The sequence below is a fragment of the Corvus cornix genome, chromosome 1, assembly GCF_000738735.6.
Source record: "Corvus cornix cornix isolate S_Up_H32 chromosome 1, ASM73873v5, whole genome shotgun sequence".
NCBI lineage: Eukaryota > Metazoa > Chordata > Aves > Passeriformes > Corvidae > Corvus > Corvus cornix.
This window is the reverse complement of record NC_046332.1, coordinates 114,594,441-114,621,084: the sequence shown is the minus strand read 5'-3', so window position 1 is coordinate 114,621,084 and position 26,644 is coordinate 114,594,441. Positions and strand designations below refer to the sequence as shown.

The following is a 26,644-nucleotide window of genomic DNA, read 5'->3' as shown; positions in this document are numbered from 1 at the left end:
TCAGACATTTTAGTGCTAACCAAATTCACTTGAATGTGTTTTACCTTGGCAACTGAGTTTGTCACAGCTTCCTCTGTGGGGTACTTTCAGGAAAGGAATTTCAAAAAAGACCTGCTTGGTATGGAGATTGTGTTAAATTTCCCATGAGGATGATGAGAATTTTTTTTTAATATAGTCTGCTTACCGAATTGCTTTAGTTTTCACTTGGTTGTTTCAAATACTGACCTCTGAGTGGCAGGACTCTGTAGTCCATATTAGCTACTGAAATTAAAGAAATATATTTGAAAAATTCTGGTGATTTCAGAGCACCATAAAGAAGGAAAGAGGTGAAAACTGACAGTCTCCAGTACTTCTAAACATAGATTTTCAGTTTTTATTTATTACATATGTGGACTTCAGGATCTTCTTTTGATACCTGTACCCCTTTTTTTGAAGGGTAAAATAAACCAAGTGCAGTCCTTTTAAAATGAAGTCAGATCAGAGAGAAAATTATTTCTCTCCACTTTTTTAAAAAAATATGTGTTAATAAGAAATAAGAAAAGTTAATTTTATTTTCTTGTGGCAAACCCTAAAAATGTTGTGCCCACGTGGTAAGTAACAGAGCTGTTAAGACTGACTATTGACTTGTCCGGTTTTTATTCTCAGTTCAGGAAAGACTGAAAAAGCATAGAAAACAAACAGCAATGGGCTACAAGAAAGAAAGAAAAAGAAAAGAGAAGGAAGGGAAGGGAAGGGAAGGGAAGGGAAGGGAAGGGAAGGGAAGGGAAGGGAAGGGAAGGGAAGGGAAGGGAAGGGAAGGGAAGGGAAGGGAAGGGAAGGGAAGGGAAGGGAAGGAAGAAGAGAAAGAAGAACTTTTAGACTCTATTCTTTATTCCACTCATAAAATATTACGCCCTGGCATCGCTCAGTGGTATACAAAACACGTGATTACAGAATGATGTATTTAAAAAATCACATGTTAATGAAAACTAGCCGCTTCCCGCCCGTTCCCAGAAGAAAGGACGAAGCTTTGGGCTCTTCCAGGAGGATTTGAGGAATGTGGGGATTTGGGGAAGCGGCGGCCGCTCGCAGGCCCGGTCTGGCGCTGCCACCCAGTGGCCATTGCTGGTACTGCACCGGCCCCGCGCCCGGCCGGACCCCCGCGGCTCCCGGGGAAGATTTGGGAACCCCCAGCCCTGAGAAAGCCTCGGCGACCCGGGGGATGCCCAGCTCCCACCAGAGCACAAGAACGCGAAATTAAGCAGAACTGATTCAAAGTTTGTCCCTAAGATTGCCCTAATGACGCAAAAAATTTAAAAGGGTGCGGAGAGAGGCGCAAAGGAGGACCCACCCCCCTGTTCTTGTCTCCAGACCTCTTTGCGCACCTCCCATGGAAAGGTCTGGAGCCTGCACAGGACTGGCCTCTATGGAGGACCAGGTCTGAGAGCCACAGGTACATTTCTGTACAGACAGGTGATGTGTTTAAGTACCAAAACATCCTGAAACACCAAGCTCCTGCTATTCGTAGTGCTCTGGGATGGCAACTGGACCCTACAGGACAGGCAACCTCACGGTCCTTCCGTGGAGTAACTAATTCCATTAGGGTAGTTAATGCACCTTTTGTGTCTGATGGTGTAGGTATCAGCAGTGCTGAGCTAACTTTGGACTTGACTATCTTAATAGTCTTTTCCAACCTAAATTCTATGACTTTGTGATGGGATATGTGAGGGCTGCATATACAGTGAAGTCCATGCTTGCTTTGTGGTCACCTGCACATTCTGTGAAACTGAAGCTTTCCTTCTTGAGAAGCCTCCATGATGCATCTGATCGAAAACAGTTTCTGAGTCCTCAGAAAAAGGCAACAGAGGTGGAAAATTCTCACTAAACACAACTGTGCAGTTTACAGGTTTACTTTGGTCTTGGCAGGATGTTCCTGGAACATGTAATCTAAATTTTGTTCCAAACCTTTAATACCTGGAAACTGAGAAGTTTTCTTAATTCTTCCTCTTTGTTCTAAATTCCTCCAACTACCCCCATGCAAGTTCTTAATTTTTGCTATTTCGTCTTCTTGATGGTTTAATTAATGACAAAATTCATGTGCAAGAATTCAAAAACCTGATCTGAGTTTCTTCAAACAGTCACCCTCATACTTTAAAAAATGACATTTCTGTTGTTTGCAGTGAGAAGATAATCTGCTCTTGTTAGGACATGACCTCCAGGACTTGTCTTCAGATACAGACAAATATTTCTTTGACACCAATTCTGCCACCCTCTTCTTTTCCTTTAATTTTTTAACCTTTATCAATATATTGTATCTTGATGTTTCCATCCAATCTGATGATGCTTCATTTTCTGTCTGGCTCTTGATTTATCATTCCACTGGTTAATTTCTAATCCAATGGTTAGAGAGACATCATTTTTCAATGCAGGTTCATGGTGACCCCCACTTAATCTCTGCCTACATTCTGCATTATCACTTGAAAACATCAAACTAAATCTAACAAAGACATTTTAGAGCTCTGGAATCCCTTTCTGTCCCTGCTTCAATCAAAGGGAAGCACCTCAGTTGTCCTAAATGGGGTTGTGCTGAGTTACATCATTCTTAAATATTTATTCTTGTATTTGAGAAATACAAGAGATGTTTTAGGGTGAGAAAGGAGAGTGACTTTCAAAAACTTTTCTGGAGCGGGTGGGTGGTTGGAAAGAAATTAAAACAATCAAAAAGAAAACAGAGCCCAGAAACTTTTAGGTGTGCATATCCCTTGAAGGCATCTTTTCCCAATTTACATCTCCAAACCTGCCATTCCTGACTTCAGCCTCAGTGAAGAATTTCCACTCCTCATCTTTCAGGTACATTATCAATCTCTCCTGTACATTATTGATTTCATTTACAAAGCCGGGCTAAAATGATGACTAATGATTCAACATACTTGAAAATATTTTATCTACTAATGAAAACATCACAGAAATTTCTGCCTCAGTAAATATAGCATGAAGTGGTAAAAGGGAAAAGCAGCAATTGCTAAATTTAACATCTTTACCACAAAACAAATTAAAAAAAGGACAAAAAATGAAGATAAATCTTCCTGTGGAAGATTAAACAAACCATGATAAAGAATTCCATCAGGCACTTTCAATTTATGAATTACCTTTTACAACACAAACTCACTGCTGGAATGACCAGCAATGGGGATTACTGAGATTGTTCCTTACCTGACTTGTTCTTGCACTCGATGTCGTAGCCAGTAATGGGGCTGTTGCCGTCGAAGCCCATGGTCCACCGGAGGGCGATGCTCCGAGCTCTCACCTCGCGGATCTCTATCTCGGGGGGGTCGGGGGGTTCTGGGCAAACACACACACACAGCTCTGCTCAGAACAGACCCCATCCTCTTAACAGTGTCACACCAACCAGCGTGGCACTGGCTCAGCCTTCCTGGCATTTCTCTGGGCACTCACTGGGACCCTGATCCTGTTAATTACCTGCTGGAAGCACTCAACACTTTTCAGTTCAGAGTCACTGGTGTCATCTTGAATACTGGCTCCTCTTTAACATTCTTGGTTGCATTTCCTTAAAATCCCTCCAGCTCGCACTTTCATTCCAGGAAAGATGTTTTACCCCAAACACCACCTTTCACTGATACTGCTATCAGTGATTTTACACAAAACATGATCGTAGAAATATGAGTACTAAACTCAAAAGTGCTAAATTTGGTGGGGAGAGGGAGTAAAATTTCTATCTCTTTGAGTGTGTTTAAAAGTCTTAGTTCAATAACAGAATAATTTGATAAAATCACTCTAAAAGCCTCTTTCTGCCTCTAAAGATAACGTTATAAATAACCAGCACTTAGACCCATTCTAATGTCCCTTTAAATTGTCATGGCAGCTTCGATGAGCAGTGGTGGAGCTGCGAACATGTCCCCAAACTCCACCTGAATTTTTCAACAGGGCTGCCCCAGGCATCCACTGGAATTTGCTGCTACTTAGAATCCAGGGCACTGAGAGCCAAATCTGCAAGTTGTAGGAATTTGCTGTGTGCAGGCTTGGAGAGGCACAGGAGGAAGCAGCACCACACGGGAACGAGCAGTGGCCAGTGGCTGAGTCCTGCCCGTGCCCTGCATCTCAAATATTGTCACCTTTCCAAGACTTGCTGTTTCTGCCCTGTGGAAGGGGAACCCCAGCTCCAGGCAACATAAATTCCTAGAATTTGGATCATGCAAACTGCTCACAATTTATTTTGACTGATTAAACATGAAATATTTTGCTTGAAGTTCCACAGTAGGTTTAATGTTTCTCTAGAGATTAAGTAAGATCACTTTTGCTTTATTTCAGACCTGGGTTTGAAGCACATTTGTTCTTTAAAATCAAATGCAACCTGCTCTCCCTCAATCCTCCATATCCACAGTCCTCACTGAAGATACTGGTTTTAAGTATCCTTCCCAATTGTCAACTACTGTAATTAAGAAAAAAAATCTAATTAATTCTTGCACATCTAGAAAGACTCAAGCTTATCTTTTATTTTGATTTAATTTGTGATGCTGGAAAAGGAAAGACTGAAAATTTTAATGCAGCTGCTCATTTCTTTGACAATGAGGAACACAATTAGGAATCTGAACCTCCCTCCCCCCAACAGATTTCTACACTTCCTGTCCTACAATAGCTGTGGGTTTTTTCCTTGTGTTGTCCTCTCCCTACCTTGCACAGTGAGCTGAATTATTCCACGATCCTCCCCGTAAGAATTGATGGCATGGCAGGAAAAGAAGCCAGAATCTTCACGCACAGTTGGCAGAATCTATAGGAGGTTGGAAAAGAAGTGATGGATTGAACAGCACGCAGAGAAAATAAACCAACAGCTTGTCTGTGTGGCTCAAGAAAAATCGTGCAGACTGTTCTCCTCGACAGCAATAAATAGATATTGCAGGTTACACACATCCATTTGCATAGGAAAACTTCCAAAATACTGAGATTATCAAAGCCAGCAGCACCTGGGCTGAGGACACAGGCTACCAGCTCTACATGTGTAGTCAGGAGCTGGAGCTCCACCTATTCCTGCTGCTTCTCCTTAGGAGCCTTGTTTCCAGTTCCTCACAAGTTTGCCAAGTGTTTAACTGTTGGCTGAAATTTGCCATACAAAATGGTGCTTCCTGCTGCCTCCAAATTTTTCCAGCTATTTCTGAAAATAACTCAAGTGGCTGAAGTCTGTGTGGAGGAAATAAAGGTTCAAACACTGGTGGTGAGCCCTGTAGTGTTCAGCATGGTGCCTCGTAATAAAGTTTCGTGTGGTCTTTCTTTTCAATTTGTTGTTTAATAGCGAGGAAATTTATATATAATATTTACAAACGTGGTCATAATAGTATTTTTCTACAGGGCCACTGCTTCATTCCAGGTACAATAAAGAAGGAATTTTTTTTAAACGAGCAGATATTTGAAATACCATTTCTTTCTCATTGTTCAGTGTGCTGCTCCGCAATTTATTTACTGCACATGGTTCAAACTGTGCCCTGAAAACAGACGTTCATTTTCTCACACCATTTTCTGTGAATTCACCCATTGCAGAAACACGAGTGAATTTATTTTCATCAGCCCTGACACCATGAAGAGCATTGCCACCATTTCATGTTAGGAATTAAGGAAGCAGATGTATGACAACGTTTGTGGCTGCTTGACAAGTTGCCAAATATTAGCTGAGCCATGGAAACTCCACGTGCTCTTTATTCCTCAGCAAGACCCAGGTGATGTGAGTACAACTCCCAGTCACCACTGGTTAAGATAAATGGATTAATTTCCCACTTGCTGTAAGGAAATTGGAGAATTGTCTGAGATGCAGCAACTTGTCAAGTTGTGTTCACTTGCACTTGTGGCTGAGCTTGGAGACAGGGAAACAAAAATTTCCAGAGCCCAATTTGAGACATGTAGGGCCTTTCTCCTTCCCCCTCAGAGTTCTGAGCAATAAATAGCCTTTCACGTGTTCATAACAGCTTCCACTGAGTTAAACTGCAGCTGGGAGGGCTTCGTACTTCTGCAAATCAGACTCTAAGGGCTCAAGTCAAGTGGCCAGAAAACAAAGAACACACAATTATTGGCCACCTGTGAAAAGTTTGGTCTCAAAGATCAGCTTTGCATCACACAGTGCCATTCATTACTCAACCCTAATTCAGCCCCAGAGAAAATCCAAGTCCAGCCTCACTGAGGCAGGGGCCCTGCCGAAAGAATAAAAGCTGAGTACACAACTAAAGATCACATCATCATGCAAAAGCACTGAACTCAGAGCTTCAGAGACAGCCTTAATCTGGCATTTTCTACTTTTTGGCTCATTTTGTCTCTCAGAAGTGAAAGGATTTGTTTGTAACACATGCATGGGTGTAGAACGCCCCTGCTGTACCCAACTGCCTCAGAAGAGAACTCTCCAAGCAGGTCTCCAGCCCTCCAAATAGAAATATGGTTGTGTATTCAGGGGTTATCTTATTAAAGTCAACAAGAAGAATGATGGCAGAGAGGCCTAGGGGTCTATCCTATAACTAAATATTATCAGTATCACAAAAATACTAATAGGAACAAAGTCACACATAGAATTTATTCTTCCTCATGGAAATCAATGACAAAGGTCTCTCACAGAAAGCAAACCCAGAATTTTATTGGATACCATCCAACACAGTTTTTGGCTGGAAAAGAAAGAAATTTTTCATAGGAGTTACACTAGAATTTAGACAATAATCAGACAGATAATTAGTTCCTTAGGCCTGATAAATAATTTTTAAAAATGTGACTGAAAATTGATAATCAAGATTTTTAAGTGAGAATATAAATGATTTTTTCCTTGAAAGATTCTTTTAGATTTCACAATGGCACATGTAAAATAACACCCCGAATCCAGTGACTCACCTGACTTTATAAAGTGGTCTCACAAGCCCCAGCAAGTGAAAAGGAGGGAGAAGAACACTTTAAAAAGGCAGCAGTTTTATCTCAAAGCGGTTTAGTGATTTTGGTGAGGGTAAGTGTGACACACATCAGAAGTTGGGGTCAGATATTTGCCAGAGCTCATCAGCAGTTTACTGAAAATGATCTGGGGAATGACAGGCTAAGGCATGAGGCATGCTGCTCCTGAGACAGAAGGGATGCAGGGCTGAGCCTGTCTCACTCTCCTGCTGCCTCTGGAGTTTTGGAAGAGGGAATCTTTCATTTGGGATGGATTGCAGAAGTTTCCTATCCCTCGTCTTGCTGCCAGCTCTCCAAGCCACAGGCTGGGGCTCTGGTGTTGTCAGGCTGGCCCTGCACCTGAATCAAAACCAAACCCAGCACGCCTTGACATATCTGGATGATTTGGGGGCCAATTTGTTTTCTTACCTGCAGGGTAGAGATCACTTCATCCCCAACTTCCTTGGTGGAAACAAGGTAACGGGACATTTCAGGGTTAATGATCCGGTCTTCCTTCTCCCAGCGGACTATGATGGGTTTCTCTCCATGAGCTGTGCAGCTCATCTCCTTCTTTTGGCCTTGAGTTGCCAGGGTGGTGTTTGGGTAGGAAGTTATCATAGCTGGAACTAGAAACAGACAAAACAAAACAAGGTTGTTCCTCAGTGAGCTGGAAGGTCTGATGATTCAAGGTTGGCTCTTCAATCTGTGTCTCACTCAGCTTGTCTGTATTGACATAAATGTGAAAAAGTATTTTACTTTCATTCCTGTGTAAGAGAACTGATGGACCTCAAAGGGAACTGAGCAGAAAGGAGTTGGAAATGGACAATGGAAGATGTGAATTCAAAGGAAGCCTGTCTTCATTTGTTTTGCTGCTCACAGGGTGACTTGCAACATAATTCAATATTCAATATTCACAGCACATAAAGGGACTTCAACTAATAAGCATTCAGATATGTGGACAATAAAGAACTGATGAAAATGTCTGCTTCCTTCTGATGAGCTGCTGTTCTACTTGCTGACTGTTATATGTTTTACCAGTGTGTGTGACAGTAATGATCTATCAAAATGAGGGCTCAATTAAACCAGGAGCTGCACAAAATTAAAAGAAAGGCTCTGCACCAAGGAGCTTACAGACCATGGATGTGCTGAGTGCGTAGCTGAACTGTACTGAACTGAAAGTATAATTAAACTGACAATAAACCTAGCTAGATTCGAGTTTTTATTGTACTCAGAAGGTATTTGCAGAACAGTTTGGACATATCTGTCAACTTCATTAACCATTCTTTAAAAAAGGGCTTAAATTTTAATGTTGAAAAAAGTGCTCTCTTTCTAGCAAGAATAGTCTTAAACCCTAAGTATTTTCATGTTTTGGAATTCAAATTTCCTGCAAATAGGAATAAAAAACCTCCTTGGAGTGTTTTACTGCAAACCCCAAACATGGCATCTTTGAAACAGGAGGGTCTCTTTGGTGGCCTTTGCTGTCCTTTCTTCCCCACATGGTTTGTCCACCAATGAATGGCATCTGGATTTCTGTCTCTAGAAAGAATCAAAGCCCATGAGTCTTCCAGTTCAGGCCCAGAAGAAGCTGGAAGGCTGGACAGGACACAGAGCTGTTCTTTCTGAATGAATCTGTCCACTCCTCTAAAGCATATGAGGCATTAGCAATGAATCCCTTCCCTAAGCTCCTGCCCTCCAGGGCTGCCTCCTGCAGTAGCCCCAGTCCCTTGTTCTTATGCATGAACAGTTGCCTCTTCTTATCAGAACAACTCACTCCTTCCATCTGAGCTTCTCTGGGCCCTGTTTTAATCAGATGACACTGGCAGAAGATCTGATTTGATCAGGCTTTCCCCCTGCTTAGATTGTGTTTGTTGCCGCCCAGCAGAATAAAAGTCCTTATTTAAATGAATTACTTTAATTGCCATCCCATAATGTTAATACTTGGTGGCATGACCTTTTAACATGCCAGAGCTGTTAATGCTTGCACATGACAATATGTCAGGATGCAGCCCTTTCTGTTCAAAGGCTTCCTGAACCAAACCAAACCGATCTGGAGATTAAAAGCGCCTGTGGAGCCGTGGGTTTGAGTTTCCAATGGGATCTAATTCCAGGAGCAGCTCTGAGAAAGGTCTTGTGTGAGGCAGGAGGCTCCACATGCACTAGTGATGAGGTACATCTCATTTAACTGTTTGGGTATTAGGTACTCATCAATTTTGTTCAAGAGGAGCATTTGAAGAGAAAGAATCATCAATAATCAAAATAGAAAATTAGGATGAGTCTGATTCCATATTCCAGAGAATGAAAATAGCCTCAGTTTCACCTGGTGTGTGCCCATGTACCCACAAGGAGGTTACTTTCAGAAAGCTGGGTTTTTGTGCCCATCTGCTTGTTCCTCCAAACCCAGAACAACCAGGGCTATGCAGGATCACAGAATCATTTAGACTGAAAAAGACCTCCAAGACCATCGAGTCCAACCTGTGCCTGATGTCCATCTTGTCCCCAGCCCAGAGCACTGAGTGCCACCTCCAGCCCTTCCTGGGACACCTCCAGGAATGGGGGCTCCACCACCTCTCAATGCTTGACAAGCCTTTCCATGAAGAAATTTTTCCTGAATTTCTTCCTGAAGTAGTCCCATACAACCTTTTATGCATTTTATTCAATAAGAGACCCAGTTCGAAAGAGTGCCAGGCTATTAAGGAGTCCACACTACCATCATTAGCTTGTGCCACCACCTTTCTTCCTTCCACAATGTCCCCAGCCTCCCACATGTCCCTTCCTCTGCACATCTCTCTCCCCTCAACACAACATGCTCCAGTCCCCTTCACCTGTCCCTCTTTCTTCCTGCTGCAACCTCCTTGGGTTCTCACAGGTCACCTAATCCCTAATTTTCCTCCTCCAGCCTCATTTCCCATCCCTAATTAAATCAGCCAACCTCCCACGCCACCTAAGGGGTTTTCCCTACAGATGTAGTCCTCCTTCCCATCAGTATCTCCTGCTTGGAGTTTCCCTGGTGATGGTGAAAATGTTCTGAGCCCATGCAGGAGATGAGGGGTGAGGGGTTTGTGCCTCCCCACGAGGTACCAGAGCTCCTGTGCAGGTGAGCCTTGCCCTGGCAGATCCACCCTCGTGCTTCATGACCAAAAGCACACAGCAAATGGGACATCTGGGCTTGGATTGAAATCCCACAGACATCCAGGAGCCTGTCCCAGAGACTCCTGCCTCACTTTCAGGTCCTGTGCTGGGTGACAGGGTCAAACCAAACACCACGAATCCCTATTTTGCTTTTAAAAACCAGAGGCTACCTTGTAAATCTCATTTCCGCCCCCCCTCCCCGCCCCCAACAAACTTTCTTAATACAAGCAGGAAAAAACATGTAAAGAAAGATGACTTTATTCCTGATACAGCTTTATCCCTGCTTATCCTTCGCTTCTTCTCACATAATCTTCCACACAGATTCCTTATTGCCATAGCAATGCCTCACAGCTAAGTATTTCCCCTTCCTCCAAAGCTGATTTTTTACTCTTCACAATTTATCTCCAATGATCCTAAACTATAAGCTCTTCCTTTTATCTTCCTCTATGTCAAAAGAGTTCTGGTAACAAAGCCACATTCCCAAGGATATTTTAGGCAACATATTTCTTCATCCTCCAACTATCTTTAATCAAATTACTGATGCAAATAACTGAGATAAGTATGCTGGTTCTTTACTGACAAAATAATCTAGAAAACTGTAAATAAGCAAGCTAAATCTGCACTACATATGCATGAGATATTCTCTTAGGATGTCTTAAAAATAAATAAGGGCATTTAGAAATGTATCAAGATGATTCAGATGCCATATTAAGTGTGTCTATGCCTTATATCTCTTCAAATGTGCATTATATACAGACGCATAATTACATTTTTATATGTATATTTATATAAGAGAATTTTGGCAGGGAAAGGCATGATGCTCTGCAGGTTCAAGGAAGGGATCTTGTCATGTTCCACAATTTTGGAGTAGTTTCACCATGGGACCAATAAATCAAATTCTGTTTTCTCTGGGGTTCTCCATTTCTTTGAGGCCATGTGGTGCTGGGCACAGTTAGAGATCTATTGGTCAAAACTGGACAAAGTAGATGCCACAATTTATAAATAGTGACAATTTCCATTTTCAAGGTATGCATATCTCTGCCAGCAGCATTAATCCAGGAGTTTTCTCTGTTTGGAGTTGGGCTTTCTTTTGGAAAGCGGATTTATTAGCTGCTTTTCACAGGTCAGCTCATCATTTTCCCCTTTCTCCATGGCAACCCAGCAAGAAATAATTTAAGAAATATTTAATTTTATTATTATTATATTAAAGCATTATTTATTAAAGCATTAAATATTATTTCTATACTAATGCATATCAAAATATTAGATTATATAATCACATTAATTAGAAATTATATTGCTTGTTAATATAATGATTGCTTTATAGTATTAACAACTTTGTCATTAAAATTGAAGTGCAAAATTCAGTAGTCAGGGTTATACTTAAGAATTGTGGAAGTGGCTCAGAAAAAACAAGAACTTTTTGTCCTACTCTTGAAGAAAACTGAATTGGGGCCTTTCCTAATATTCAGTAAAAATTCCTTGATCTGACTTATTTTTCTCTGCCACTGCTGAGGGTTTCATCAGGAACTGAGTGCAAATAAAAGTGAAAACATTTAATTACCTTGATAAAGACCAATCTTATTATCCAGAGTAATGAGGCTATAGGAAGTTGGGTAAAGCTTGTGAAGGGTATCAGAAACTTTTGAATCCTTTTAGAAGAAATCTTTATGAATTAATAGAAAACAAAAATCCACATCCATTTAAGAAAATTATGTAGAGAGCTGGGAGGGAAGGAGGGAGGGAGGTATTTTTTCTCTCTTTCAGCTCATAGATGGAAATAGCCACATTGGAAAAAGCAAATTAAAAATCTCCCTGTCTTTCAATTTGTAATTAAACACTAAATATCCATGTATCATTCAAAAATGATTGTAAGACTGACTAAAATTCTCAGTATTTTTAAGAATTATGGTCCTTTCCAACCTCAAACCATTCTGGGATTCTGTGATTCCCCTGGTCTGAAGATCTCCGCCCTGGCAGGGTGTTCTCATGATTTGGCTCCATCACTGGATCATGCTCGAACTGGCTGGTTTGGGGAAATGTCTGTGACCATGAAGGACTCATCTTGCAAACATTGAAAAAATATTGAAAAAATGAATTGAAATTCCAGTTTAACATTTAAGCCAAATTCAGCTGTCCTTTCATTTTGGTCAGCCACAGTGAGAACACTCTTCTCTCCATGACAAATGGGATTTTCCTACCTCAAAAATTCCCTCTTCCTCCGTCCACTTTTGCTCAGGCAAAAAAAGCCATGCAAATACATTACTTACATTTAAGGGAGCCCAGCTATCACAATTTGATTTGTTGATATATATAGTTGTTAATTTACTTTCAAATTTAGTAGACTTCCAGGAGTCAGTGAGAGCTTTGCTAAAATTCATAACTTCATTTTTCCCTTTCTGATAAAAAACATTTGGGTTTACTTAAATAACATCTCTCTGGAATTCAAATGGTGAAGAAAAGAGAATTTTAAATCAATAGAATTTCCCAAACACTTCAATTTAAACCCATAGTTCCTTGGTAAAATTCTAGCCTGTTCAGCAGATGAAAATCATGCTCAGTTCTCTTCTTCAAGAGATGCCCAAGATTAGGGAAAAAATTCTGTGTCTCAGAGGGTCAAAAATATTTTAACACAAAAATAAACATCCCATTTTTATGTATACAAGTTATGTGTTATTATAGTGGGCATATAGTTAATGACAGCTTCTTTCTACCAATATTCACTGATTTTGAAAATAACTTCACATTTGGGACCTACTTATGTTTGTTTGTTCTGAAAACCTCCTCAGAGACGTGTTCTCTTAGGATAAATATTTTAAAAATTCAATTTGGATTGTTTAATCATTTCATGAAGGTGATTTTAGAATAGAATATTTTACTCTATTGCTTGGAATTAGTAAAGAATTTGCTGTGCATGCAATACAACTCTTAGGTAGAAAGAATACAGGCTGAATTGTGCCAGTAATCAATATGGCATGAATTTCAAATTTTAAAAGCCAGTGTTTTGAAATTAATAGCCATTGATGTTTCAGATTAGAAAAAAATAATTTCAAACATGTAAACCTGAGAAATTCGAGGAGAAAAGTAAAGATTTGATGAATTCATGTGACGGACTGAATTATTTATTCAGCTTTAGTTTCAGGAGTCTGTAGTGCATAGGAAATAAATTCAGAAAATTTGTTGATAAATATATTCCTGAAAATATTTTCGAAATACAAATGGAGAAATCAAATTACCTTCTACACCTAACCTGCCCTAAAAGGAAGACTAGGAGCTTTTTATATGTTTTTGTATGAATGGATTTCTGCACAATAGGCAAGAGATTCAATAGGCAAGCAGTTCTATAAGCAAAATAATTTTCTGACAGAAAAATATAAACACCAGCACTGCTGTGTAAAAATAGAGAAATTAAACACAGACATGACAGGTCCTGTCCCAGCTTCTTAAGTTTGCATCATAAATCCCACATCAAAACAAGAGACTCAGTGGTTTGTAAAAACTGCATTATTAGGGAACCCACAAAGGCAATCCTTGGGGAGAAAAAATCTAAAAATAAATAAATACTGTGTGGGGATGAATATGGATTCTGTCCTTCCTAAAATACCACTTCAGCCAGCTATTCCCCTGGTCTAAATGAAGTTACTTTGATTATAAATATTATTCCAACGTGTTTCCAAGCTTGAACAGGTCTTGTTTGATGCTGAGCTTTAATAAAATGACAATGATGTCTTGAGTCCTTGGCAGCTCCACCAGCACCTCCTGATCTGATTGAATGTGTCAGGGCAAAGGCTGTGAACATTTAGGGTTCATATCTTATTCACTCAGAAGTGGTTTCAGGTCACATTAGAGGAAGAGAGGTTGATTTATTTTGCATGACAACTATGAATTTTAACCAAAAGACACATTAATAAAATAAAAAAGGGCTTTTCTCTCCAATCACAAAGGCAATTCTTTCCTCTTCCTGAGGTCTTTTCTTGCATTAGTTCTGTGTTTGTACAGTGCAAACTGATGGCTTCAGATGATACACAGGAGACCTGCAGCTGCTGCTATTTCTTGGTCTTTCCTTTGACTTTGACATGGTTCTAAAATGAATGTGACTTTCTCTTGCTTTGCCACACAGCTTCAATTCCCATTTTGTCTAACAGTGCTTCCCAGTAACCAAGGGAAGAGAATGGGGGATGATAAGCTGACAGCTTTGTCCCCTGCAGTCAGCTGTAGTAAGAGCCTGTGGAAATTTGTGACAAACTATGGGAACTCACACGAGGCTCTGGGAAATCAGTCTCATCAAAGCTTGGCTAATTGTCAAAACAAAAATTAGTGATCAAAAATATTACCACATATGTAATTGTGATTAGACAAAGACCATCTTTCCACACAAGAAATTAATGGACAATATTAGTTTTACCATCACTGACATTGTTGGGAAGTGTGGATGTCTAAAAATTAGCACCAGAGACATGTTTCTATTAATTACAAATTCCTTGGACCACTTTCTATTCCAAATCAATTATGATCTTTCATCAGCCTGTTATAAAAGCCAGGCTGGAAAAAGCAGGAATGTTAAATAGTTAAAACTAGCCATACATAATTTTAGATAACTTCTCCAATGCTTTGATCTTAAATTGAATTCAGTCTGCCATCAAGATGGCATCAAGTTTTAATGCAAAGTGAGAGGGTTACTGCTATCATAATTGTAAAGCACAGCGCTCTAATTTTTGGTGACTTACTGAATGCAAATCAGTTAAAAACAGAGACTGTGGAATCACATGGGAGGGTACTTTTTATTTATTTATTTTTTTAACAGGTTTTTATGCTTTAAACTCTCTATTTGTGTCTTTCCATTAAAATCACCTGAACAGCTTACAAGTTTAAATGAAAAAAAAAAAAAAAAAAAGGCAGAAAGTCACTGGAAAGCACAAGCTTTAATCAGAATGTATTTTATGACCCAGCAGCTCCCATAAGTCTTTTAGATTTTGGAGGCTGTGAAGTGACATGTGTAAATGTCCCTCCCAGGGGAAGAGAAGCAAACACTAATTGGGGTATTGACAGGTTTAAATGAAGCAGAAACACAAGAAGAAACTCTGGCTCCAACAAAAATGAGTATTGGGGAGCAGGGCATGCCGGGACATTAATGGTTTTCATTCACTGCTCACTCATGCAAGTAAATATACTTTTAAGCACGATGACCTGGGTCTATAACAGCTCAGTTCTGAGCTAAAAAGCCATGAAATACTATCTGCTGATGCATAGGAAAGAGAGCTCTGGTAGAACCAGTCTCCTCTAGCTGTTCAGAGGGAATTATACTTTTATTTTCTACATAGATGCAGATAGAGCAATATCACCTGATACTGTGATGGCAGGAACAGAACTCAAATATGTTTAAATCAGCAAGAATAAACTCCAAATGTATTTAGTAGCCAACTCTATACAAGTACATGAACACAAGCAATGTAAATATATATATTTTATGCCTATTAATGCTGACAGAGAGGTGTTATTGCACTGCATGAATATTCAAAAGCATTCACCTGGACACGGGGGTCAAGCATGGTCATAAAACCCGTCAGTGCTTCACCACAACCTGTCTTCAGGTGGCTAAAAATTAGCCACTGAGGTTAGTCAAATAAGGAGTTTTTCTGTTGTGGACATTGAGGGGGGGCAAAAAAAAGACCTTCCAGAGGGTCATTGGTCTTGTCCTGAAGATGACAAACACCTTCTTATTGATGATAAAATGACCACAGGGGGAGCTGCTCAGACTCCTGCAACAAACCTTCAGAAGTCCAGCTTAAAGTCAGGGAAATCAGGTGCTAAAGGTCTGATGTCAAACTCTGCATTTTCTTAACTGATGCCTTTTCCTGGTCTTAAAATCAAGAGTCAGACACGGTTAGAAGGGGGAAAGGGATTTTACCTTGGTATTTCTTTTAAGGATCCTTAGGTGTACACATCCAGGTCATATGCATCGAGATGCACCCTGCCGAGTCTATCTCCCCAACATCGGGTATAACATTATGGGTTTTACTAATTAGCACATCTATCAAAGATTCCCTAATGAGAGGCTCGAGTGAGCCCCCCTCCCCAAGGAACCTTCCCCTGGATGGTTCTCTCTTGGTTTACAGAATGTGTTCTGGAGAGGACCTTGGGCTCTGGGGCACACTGATCCCTGGATATGAAGCTTCTAAAATGTTGAGTCTCTCAGCTTGACAAACAAGTCCAAGAACGTAGGCAAAAAGCAGTAAGAATACAGAAGTTGTAAAAAGGTACAACAGGGGTATAAAAGAAAAGGCAAAAATCTTCATGGCATCATAACTAAGGAGATTCAGGATGTTAATAACTGCTACAATCCCAGGAAATACAGGAAAGGAGAGGGAGAATAAGATCCTAATAAAAAGCTCTGAAGATACTTATTTTAATTTTATCTGGTTTATCCAGTAAAAATTCTGCCTCTCTTTAGAGAGACCATCTGGGAATAGTTTGGGAATGGTCTGACCACCTTGGTCTGCTTGTTTCTGCAAAACCAAAACCTTAATTCTCCATCTATTTTATCTTTTATTTTCCTCTCTAAGGTCTAGTTTCTACTTTTACTGCTCAGCACGCCAGGAGTTTCTAGAGGGAAAGTAAATCTCAATAAAAGCAGAGCATTTCCAGAAGAGTGGGGAAGCATCTTAAAGGCTGCACAGCCTAGGAAAAGCTGATGGGTAACTGGTGTGTTTAACAATTTTTTATTACCTGTCTCATGGAAAGAGGGAATTACTAGCTAAGAGAAACAAAGAGGGCTTAGAGAAGCACAATATTTATAAAGATATTCAGTATAATACTTATGTGAGATACAATCACCCATAAATTAGAAGCAGCTCCTACAGCAAAAAAAAAAAAAAATCAGAAAGGAAAACACTCACTTTTATTAAAATCTAAAATTAGGACCCTTCCTTGGGAATTTGTTGTGATTTTTACATTCATTGTTATCATGTCTGTGCAGTGTTTTATCAAATCTGAAGGCTAGGCCTTTGTACTGAGTATTTTGGGACTGTTTCACTGAGCAGTTAATAACACTTCCAGACAAAAGCAGTGGCTGACAATTTGGCTCCAGTGCCCAAACGTCTGAGGCCAGAGGAAGAGGACCCTAATTTGAACCTGGATTATAGTTATTTTGGCTCATTCAGAGCTGCCAATGTGCTCATCCAGCTGTGAGCCAGAGAACAGCTGAAAAGAAGTTTTAAAGCTAAATTTTACAGTGTTGATGTTGACAGTACTTTGCAGTACAGGGGCCCTAGAGATTTATCACCTCTATAACTTAGGTCAAGGTGTTTTTGTGCCTGCATGTGCACAAGCATGTGTGTGTGAGTGAGTAAAAAAAGGGGGAAAAACCCCAGTAAATATTTTCCACAAAGGCAAACAAGGAGAATTATTTCATTACCTGGAAAAAAAAAAAAAAAAGGGTGAAGCAACCCTCATCACCTTCTTCCCTTGACTTTCAGCTGCCCTGTGAGCATCCCTTTTTTCAATATGCTCTAAAAAGAAATGTTTCTGTTTCTCTGGAGACTGTTTTTACCCCTCAGCCAAGGGAAGGGACCATAAATACTCGTGTTTGAGGCAGGAGTAAATTATAGCCATCCATCTCGTGGACAAAGCGTGTGGCACAGGGCTGAGGGTCACTTTCCTCCATGGTCCCTTCCCACAGCGGCAACCTTACAAGGAGTTCAAAGGACTTGGTTGATATATTTTTTTTCCCCTTTAAATTGTGTTCCAAGGGAATAGAAACTCCCATGACCTCTTCCACGTGCCCAAAAGCAGAGGCCAAAATGGCACTGCTGATAATCTAACCACCAGGAAAGCAAGAAGGAAGTCGTGTTTCTAAGCAAGGTTTGACATATTGTAGATGACAAATGCTGAATGTGATAAATGAAGCAGCTGGTTACAAGGGCAATATGAAAACGCTTCTTTGATTTTTTTTTTTTTAATCAGATTGTCAACTGTTTCTTTTTTAATCAGATCCTTGAAACACACAAACACAAAAGCTGTGCTTAGATCTAAGCTTTCTCCCTAAATTATTAAATTATCTTCATTTGGCTTTAGGAAATCCAGGATGTTGTTTAAGGGCTGATTTGGTCATTTTGGGTTTTGATGGTTTTAAATTAGATTTCATTATAAAAAGAATAATCACAAAGATATAGTGTGAGTTTATAGACTGTATACCAACCTTATTAGTCACATACCCAGGGGGATTTTATGTTCAAGTTTTATTGCTTTTTCTATGATACATTTTAGAGTTTCTTGTAAGTTGGTAGGATGGCTTTTAGAACCACTCCTGTTGGGGCTTTGGACTCTAATTTATTTTTTTTTAAAGAACAGCTAACTTCTTTGACCCAAAACTTTTTATGAGAACGTGGTCACTTTGACAAAAGGTGTTTCTGAGAAGTGTTTATTAGCTCAGCATTCAAAAACCAGGCCAACATGCTCACATCATCTTCAAAATGCAAATTCTGGCAGAAAAGGAAAAAAAAAAAGCTACAGAAATTCATAAGAATTCTCAAAACTGAGTCTTTTTTTCAGCCAAATAATACTGGCAAAATCACCCAAATTCATGAAGCTAAAATCACTGTAAGGGACATGGATTTCCTGGTGGTCACCTGGGAATACATTCCCACCTTTTTAATTCTATGAGCAACTGAAAGAATAGTTTTGAAAAATGAAATATAAAACACAAGGTTATGGTGTTACTGAATGAGAGGTAGAAACTTTCTTATTCATCATGAAACAAAGTTATCATTAATTTCTAGTTATCTTTTAGTCAGCTTCTTACTTAATGGATGAATTTTCCTGTTTCTTGCCAAAAAGAGACTGCAGGAGTGCTGGGCAGGACAGTCTCCTGTTGTAGATCCACGCTCCTTCTCCTCTGCAAATAACTGCTCTAACCAAGCCCTTTTTGGTAGCTGTAACTAAAAATGTATCATATTACCTAAGATCCTGGAAAAAACATCCTGAGATTTCATTTTGAGAAATTCTTGCATTTCTGCTCTCTGTTAACTGATGGAAAATTTGTCTGTTCTTTGGAATCTAACATGAAAAATCCCTCACTGTTGAAGTGCTACACCTTTATCCCACAGTGTTTCACTGGGAATTCACAATGGAAAGATGCTGGAAAATGATGTGACTTTTTAGCTTTCCTTACCAGTAAGATAAATTGCAGTAATAACAGTATCAGCAGGATGCCAAACTAATAACTGGATATGAATGTTCTAAAAAGGAAGATGCTGCCACTGTCAAAGCAGCTGCAACTACAACTCCAAAGTGGGACAAACCCAGTGGATTCCCAGCATTTCATCCACTTATGCAAAGAAAAGAGTGATAAAAGAAGATTGTTTCTCCAGCCCAATTTATTTTCTTTTCCTTCTTTTCCCTCCAATAAATGGGTCATTGATAACACTGAGCAACTTCAGGATATCTTGTGGACATCAGGTTTTGCCCCCTCAGTTCCTAGGAAAGAAAATGGGGCACTGTTCAACCAGGCTGCTTTGTCCGAGTTTCCAGATGCAGCAAGTGTCTAAAAAAGTTTGTTCCATCTTCCTTTAGTATGGAATTCTGCAACTTGAATTACAGAAGTCTGTTTTGAGGAGTAACTATTGAGACTCTACTGCATCACTTAATCATTGGAAAAAAATTCCAATCAAATCTCTAATCTACAGGTTGCAGACTTAAAAAATATGTAAAACTTTATATATATGTATAAAAGATATCTCCTCTGGATTAACTTTATATGGATTAAAATTTAAATGGCAAGTTCAAGCATCCAAAGCATCAATAAAGAAAATAGCTGAGACATCCAGGCAGTCTCCAGTGAGACTGTTGTGATCATGTTTGATGATACATTAATTACACAAACAGTGTTTCCCCACAAGATAAGTTCTTTAGTAGAGAGAGGACATGGTGCTCAGGGTTATGAAGTTGGTGAATGATACTACTTCTATCTTTGCCTTATTTTTGATCATGCACTTGATTAGAAAATAGTAAATGAAATGAAAATAAGTCCTTTGGCTAGTCCTTGCTGAATGCCACGTTGGATACTCTCATTTTACACTTTTTCTGAGGCAAAATGAAGGATTTCTACTCTGTTAACTCCCACCTTCTTTGACAGATGTTGTTGTGATCCTTCACTTATTTCTAGGTGTTCAAGTGGCTTTGCAGAATTGCTGAACATCGCTGAGTGCAATTGAGATCTTCCTAAAAGTGTGCCCTGATTGTCTAGGCAGCAAATTACTCCTCAGATATGGGGTACATTTGCTGTCTCTTGAGTCAGCTGTATATCCAGAAAAGATTTAAACTAATACTTCACAAAGGTTTTCCAAGGATAACTTGGAAGCTTCTTAACGTTGTGTGGTTCCCGAAATGCTCCTATATTTATGCTGTGTACTTGACTCAGTTGCTCTGTATGAGCAGCATCAACAAAGTGCCCAGAACTGGTCTTAAAATGAACAGCTCATTAAGAAGCTGAACTCCAGTGAACGTTAAAAAAAAAAACAACTATATCTATCTAGATCTAGATCTGTATCTATCTCTCTCTCTCTCTCTCTATATATATATATATAAAAATGCAACCAAATCTGCAGCACTGAAGAAAGGAAAAGCCTTCCAGCCTTCTGTCAGTTAAATGCATTTTTAATACTGCTGCTAACAAATAATAATCCATTGATTTTCCATCCCAAAGCTTGCAAAGTTGCTGGCAGCTCCAGTAACTCTTCCAGTTTCTACTGCCAGCTCTGCAAGTCTCTCATAAATCTCACTGGTCTCTTTCACCTCTCTCTCCAGGCTGTTCCTTGCCTCAGATTTTGGCAGAATAAATTCTGGTAATGTCACAAAGCATCCCCTGCTCCTGCCTGAGAAGGCCCCTGTTGTGGTGTTTAATTAGATGATGTTCTTTGCAGGAGTGGGACTTCGAGGCAAAGAGGTGAAGAAAGGGTCACAGGTAATTTATTGTGTGTACCAGGGCTGAGCAAGCTGGTAACTGCAACACTGTAAGCCTGAATAATGAGTTTTGTAGGGAGCACTGGAAGGTTTGGTACTCCAGGTGAAAAAGAGGAATCTGAATCCTTATCTTGATCTTATTGAACCCTCTCAAGAAGTGTAAAACCAGGTTATCTGTCAAGAATTCCCATGTCATTATTTTACTGCTAAGGAAAGTTATAATTCAAAATCAGTCTCTGAGACAGTTTTCTCTTTCTCCTTTGGGATCACTTAGAACCACAGAGTCCAAACATATAAACTCAGATGTTACTCTAGGAACTTTCAGCTTTAAATTTTCTAAAATATTTGCATGTCAGCTCTCTTGGACTGGCTTCAGGGAAGCTGATTGCCTCATATGTATCTTTCATAGAAAGGAACATCAGCATCAGGAGCACATGGTTTTGAAATTATCATTGAATTATAGAATGGTTTAGGTTGGAAGGGACCTTAAAGATTACTTAGTTCCACGTCCCTGCCATGGGTAGGGACACCTTCCACTATCCCAGGTGGCTCCAAGCCCCATCCAACCTGGCCTTGGGCACTGCCAGGGATCCAGGGGCAGCCCCAGCTGCTCTGGGCACCCTGTGCCAGGGCCTGCCCACCCTGCCAGGGAACAATTCCTGCCCAATCTCCCATCCAGCCCTGCCCTCTGGCACTGGGAAGCCATTCCCTGGCTCCTGGCCCTCCATGCCTTGGGAATTGTCTCTCTCCAGCTTTCCTGCAGCTCCTTCAGGCCCTGCAAGGCCACACTGAGCTCAGCCCAAAGCTTCTCCTCTCCAGGCTGAACAATCCCAGCTCTCGCAGCCTTTCCTCCCAGCAGAGCTGCTCCATCCCTCTGCTCATCCTGGTGCCTCCTCTGGCCTCTCTCCAGCAGCTCCACGTCCTCCCTGTGCTGGGCCCCAGGGCTGGGTTTTCAATCTTTGCAGATGGGGTCTCACCTGAGCAGGGCACAGGGGCAGAATCTTGATGGAGGAGCAAAGTTTGGGTATCACCCTTTGTCTGCCTTGTTACCGATGGCTAATTACTAAATTACTAATTACTGCATGACTAAAGCAGTGTTACTGTTACCATCAGAGCATCTGAAAACAGATTCTTGTGGATTACAAAAAGCACAGCTCTGGAGATGAGGGTATTGATGGGTCTTTGAGGGGGCTGTGTGCCAGCAGGTCCCACATAACCCTACAGAGGAGGCAGCACAGGAGGAAGAAAACTTCTGGCATCTCTGTAACAAGCAGCCTTTGCAGTCCTGGGGAGAACTGTTCCACCTTTCTGTGCCTGCAGAACCCCATGGCTCTGGGCAAGGATTTTGCACAGCTTCCTCCCAGCAGGAGAATAATCATGTTTGCAGTTCGGTGGTGAAAGAAAATCAGGAAAACCAAAAATATATAGCCCAATAAATCGCCACTTGCAGAGCTCAGGAGGAAAACTGCAGAAGATGGTAACACTGCCAGAATCCATGGATGGCAAAAAAGGGGGAGTTCAGTCCTTGTTGGTGAATACTCTGCCCTCAGGAATGTCAGCAGCAAAACCCACAGGTTGGCCATGGGCTTGAAATTTTTTGCTGCATCGTGGCAAGGATGAAACTGAGATTGCTCAAGTGAAGCCTCATGGTTGAAATTCTGGTCCCACAGAAATCTTGAGGAACTTTGGCACTGACTTTCTCTTGAGCAGGATTTAATTTGCTAAAATAAGAGTTATACTGGCAAGTTTCTTACCATCTTAATACCCAGCCCTCATAGAAGCTAAGAGGGAGTTGCTAAAAGAGAACTAAACTGTAGAATGTTAAAAGGACTAATTCCTTTCTGTTTATGTTTAATAAACAGAAGAAAATAAAAATCTCCCAAGGTGCTTAATATTGCCTATTACTGTGCATATCCTGAATTCATGACTAATGCACTTTAATTCAGTCACAGGATATGCTTTAAACAGTTCAGTGCTGCATTATGTGCTGCACTTGAGATGTTCAAGATCTTAATTATTTGTTCTCTTCAGCATCCCTCACCCAAGAGCTAATGAAAAATTCTGTCGTGATGGTATTTTTTATGACACACATTGCTGTGACACGTGATAATTTCACAATCATTTTGAGACACCATGTGGTTTCTTTTGACATTTTGTGACAGGCTGTGTTATCAAGCACAATTGTTTGCACAGGAAACAACTGTAACACGTGGTCCCTGGGACATTATGCTATCTCCTGATAATGATGTCATTAACATGTGTATACTATAATTAATGACTACAAGAGCGATTCATTTGAGTAAGGCTTATGAATCCATTTCATCTAAAAAGGGAAAGAAAACCTATAATCATTTGGGCTCAGATCCTGAAAGCTACTTACTTGCAACCTGCTGCAGCTACGCTGGGTGACCCATTAATTGAGGCATATTAACCAAGAAGCATTTATTTCTCAGTTATATTACAGAAGCTTGGATTAGAATCATTATCATAATGATTGTTCTAATAGAGATCAGTGGGAGAAACAGGAACCTAGCAGTGCTCCAAACCCCTTTGTCACCCGATCTCCTACCAAGGGGAGCCAGGAAACAATTACAGTTCATCAGTGTGCACAGTAAAATAATGAAGCTGGAGACATGGAGAGCAAACCCACTGCAGCTCAGGCTGTCCCATTCTGCTCCTGCAGCCCCAAGACAGAAAACACTCTGCTTACATCCTTGTCTGCATGGAAAGCAGACTCTCATAAAGGCAGCTCAGACATCTGGAGCATTTTTATGTAAGAATCACAGAATCACAGAGTGGTTTTGTTGGAAGGGAACTGAAAGATCATCCACTACCACCCCTGCCATAGGCAGGGACACCTTCCACTATCCCAGGTTGCTCCAAGCCCTGTCCAACCTGGCCTTGGACACTTCCAGGGTCTCCCCACCCTCACAGTAAAAAATTTCTTCCAAAAATCTAACGTAATTTTTCCCTGTTCCAGTTTGAAGCCGTTCCCCCTTGTCCTGTCATTCCAGTTCCTGATGAATTGTTCCTCTCTGGCTTCCTCACAGATTTTTGCCATCATATTTTTGCCAATATATTTGGTGGTTCAATGTCTTGATATAAGTCCTGCCATGTCATGACGTAATGTCACCACAAACTCAATCCTGCTTTTCACTGCTTAGAGCTTCCTAAGAAAAAAGGATATATTCGGACTTCCAAAATTTGCTTTCAAGCCTGATAATCCACTCTTCTCCCTCGAGGCTACACAAATTGCACAGAGATGTTTTTGTGTTATTTGGATTTTCAGAAGGTTCTGTTTGGGCATGCAAAATATTTTCATGGGGATGTTTTCATGCAGGAGCATCCACACAAAAATAGTTGTGGGTGAATGAAATTTCGAACCTGCCACAGATACAGTCCTCAGGAAAGCTACCTACAATGTGTCTAAAGAAATTAGGATGAGACTGGATCCCTGGGAAGATGTTTGAAAATTGTCTCTGTGCAGAAAAGCTACAACTGATGAAAGCTGGATCATGCTGGATCCTCCAGAAACATTAAAAAAAGGACAGGAGGGAGCCAGGGAACCGAGAGCTGATCTGCTCTTCTCTAAGCCTAAATTCTGAATGGGGTTCAAAGATGCACAAAGCACCAGCTGGGCTTTTCCAGAATAGAGGTGGTGGGATATTTTCTTGCAAAACAAAATCAACAAACTCTTTTTTCTTTAAGAGATGCTGCTGCATTCTGTTGGTTCCTTCTCTCTTTTGTGGACAGCACTCCAAAGGACCCAAGCACACCCCTCCTGTCCAGGTGTTTGGGAACTATGCAAAGTCAATCTCTTTTACTTTAATTACCTCTTACATATTGTTTCCATAGAGGGATCCATGGATTAGGAGTATATTGCACAAATAATTATTTATATGCACCATTACTTTGCTCTGAGGCTTGAAATACTAAACACATGTGTACTTAGTAGCCCTTTTCACATTGTACCTCCAGAATAATCATCACTGGATCAGCTTCTAGACTTTTTTTAGTTAAAGTGAATAAAATAACAACATTTATTTTCATGATGTAAGCTAAAAATATTTTAAAAGTCAAGAAGTGCAAAATCAGAATTTCAGGAGTAGTAAACTAGAGCAATAATTTCAGGAGTAGTAAATTAGAGCAATATTAACACCAGCTGATGTAAGAGACATAACAAAGGAGTTAACACACAGAAATCATTCTCTCTACCTTACAAAGATGTTTTATCTGTATTTGTATATGCATATTCCATACCTGTACTGTTGGATCTAAAAACATACTGTGATTATATTAAAGGTAAGCAAAGTATGATTATTCCTCCGAAACAAAGCTCCTGCTTCAGAACCAAATATGCTTTTTCTTCCATGTGAAACATAAGAATTGGAAAACCTAATCTTGGTCTACAGGAACCCTACATGAGTCAAAGTCTACAATTCAGATATTATTTAATTCAGATATTATTTAATTTTTAATTGCATTATTTTTATCATTGTTGATTGTAACATCCTTTATAACAACACCTGAAAAGAAAGTGCTTTCTAAAGGAGAAATAAAACCTCTATACCCCTAAAAAATGTGTGGGGTTGTAGACCCAATCAAGGAATATGTATTAAGTGTTTCTATTGCAAGTATGTCACAGGCTTCATTTTGGAAAAGCAAAAACAACTGAAAAACTTGCACATATTCAAACCAGGGATATCAGAGCTTTCTGTAAATTTAGAACCTTATCTTGATTCAACAGTTGGAGGCAAAAATGCTGATAAAAGATTATTCCCAGCAGAGATAAGATCTTTACCTTTTAAATGCTAAGCAGATTGGCCTAACATGGAATGGTGGACAAAATTTAGCTGGAAAACATATTTTTCCTAAAAATATTCAATGGAAACAATATGCCCAGTGGTGCTATGAAGTTATTTCCCATGGTAAAGGGAAGGGAAGGGAAGGGAAGGGAAGGGAAGGGAAGGGAAGGGAAGGGAAGGGAAGGGAAGGGAAGGGAAGGGAAGGGAAGGGAAGGGAAGGGAAGGGAAGGGAAGGGAAGGGAAGGGAAGGGAAGGGAAGGGAAGGGAAGGGAAGGGAAGGGAAGGAAAGGAAAGGAAAGGAAAGGAAAGGAAAGGAAAGGAAAGGAAAGGAAAGGAAGGAAAGGAAAGGAAAAGGAAAGGAAAGGAAAGGAAAGGAAAGGAAAGGAAAGGAAAGGAAAGGAAAGGAAAGGAAAGGAAAGGAAAGGAAAGGAAAGGAAAGGAAAGGAAAGGGAGTTGAACAACTAAATAGGATTTAAATCAAACAGGCAATTTTTTCCTCCAGATCATTATTTCCATAGTAATAACTGTGTCTTTTTAGGTATCCAGTGGTACTTGGGGGAAAAAAATCCACTTGTTTTATGGGGAGAGACAAAAAAGAGCACAAATTCCCCTGACTTAAACCAGCTGGATGGTTTATAACACTTGATACAGTCTGACTTCCCCTTTTCTGGGTATGAAAGCAATTTATGTTCGTGTGAGAGTGCAACTCCTCAAGGTCACTCACATTTCTGCATCTTTGAAACGCTCCCCTGGGTTAGTTTACATCACTCTGCATGAGAAACAGGCTAATTCACTGTTAAGCTGAGCTGCTTTGGTATAAGCAAGCTGGAAGTATGTGACAGATCCCTTAAAAGTACTCA

The 26,644-nt window shown here is 40.2% G+C and overlaps 1 protein-coding gene across 2 annotated transcripts in view; it reads right to left on the bottom strand.

Moving 5' to 3' along the window:
• Positions 1-26,644, bottom strand: part of DSCAM (DS cell adhesion molecule) — a 445,238-nt gene that overhangs the window by 100,816 nt on the left and 317,778 nt on the right. For both annotated transcript variants that reach the window (XM_039553264.1, XM_039553256.1), the window contains exons 12-14: positions 7,321-7,517; positions 4,672-4,768; positions 3,193-3,321 (exon numbers count right to left, since the gene is read on the bottom strand). In XM_039553264.1, the coding sequence (XP_039409198.1) occupies positions 3,193-3,321; positions 4,672-4,768; positions 7,321-7,517 (423 nt within the window). The remainder of the gene's footprint in view (positions 1-3,192; positions 3,322-4,671; positions 4,769-7,320; positions 7,518-26,644) is intronic.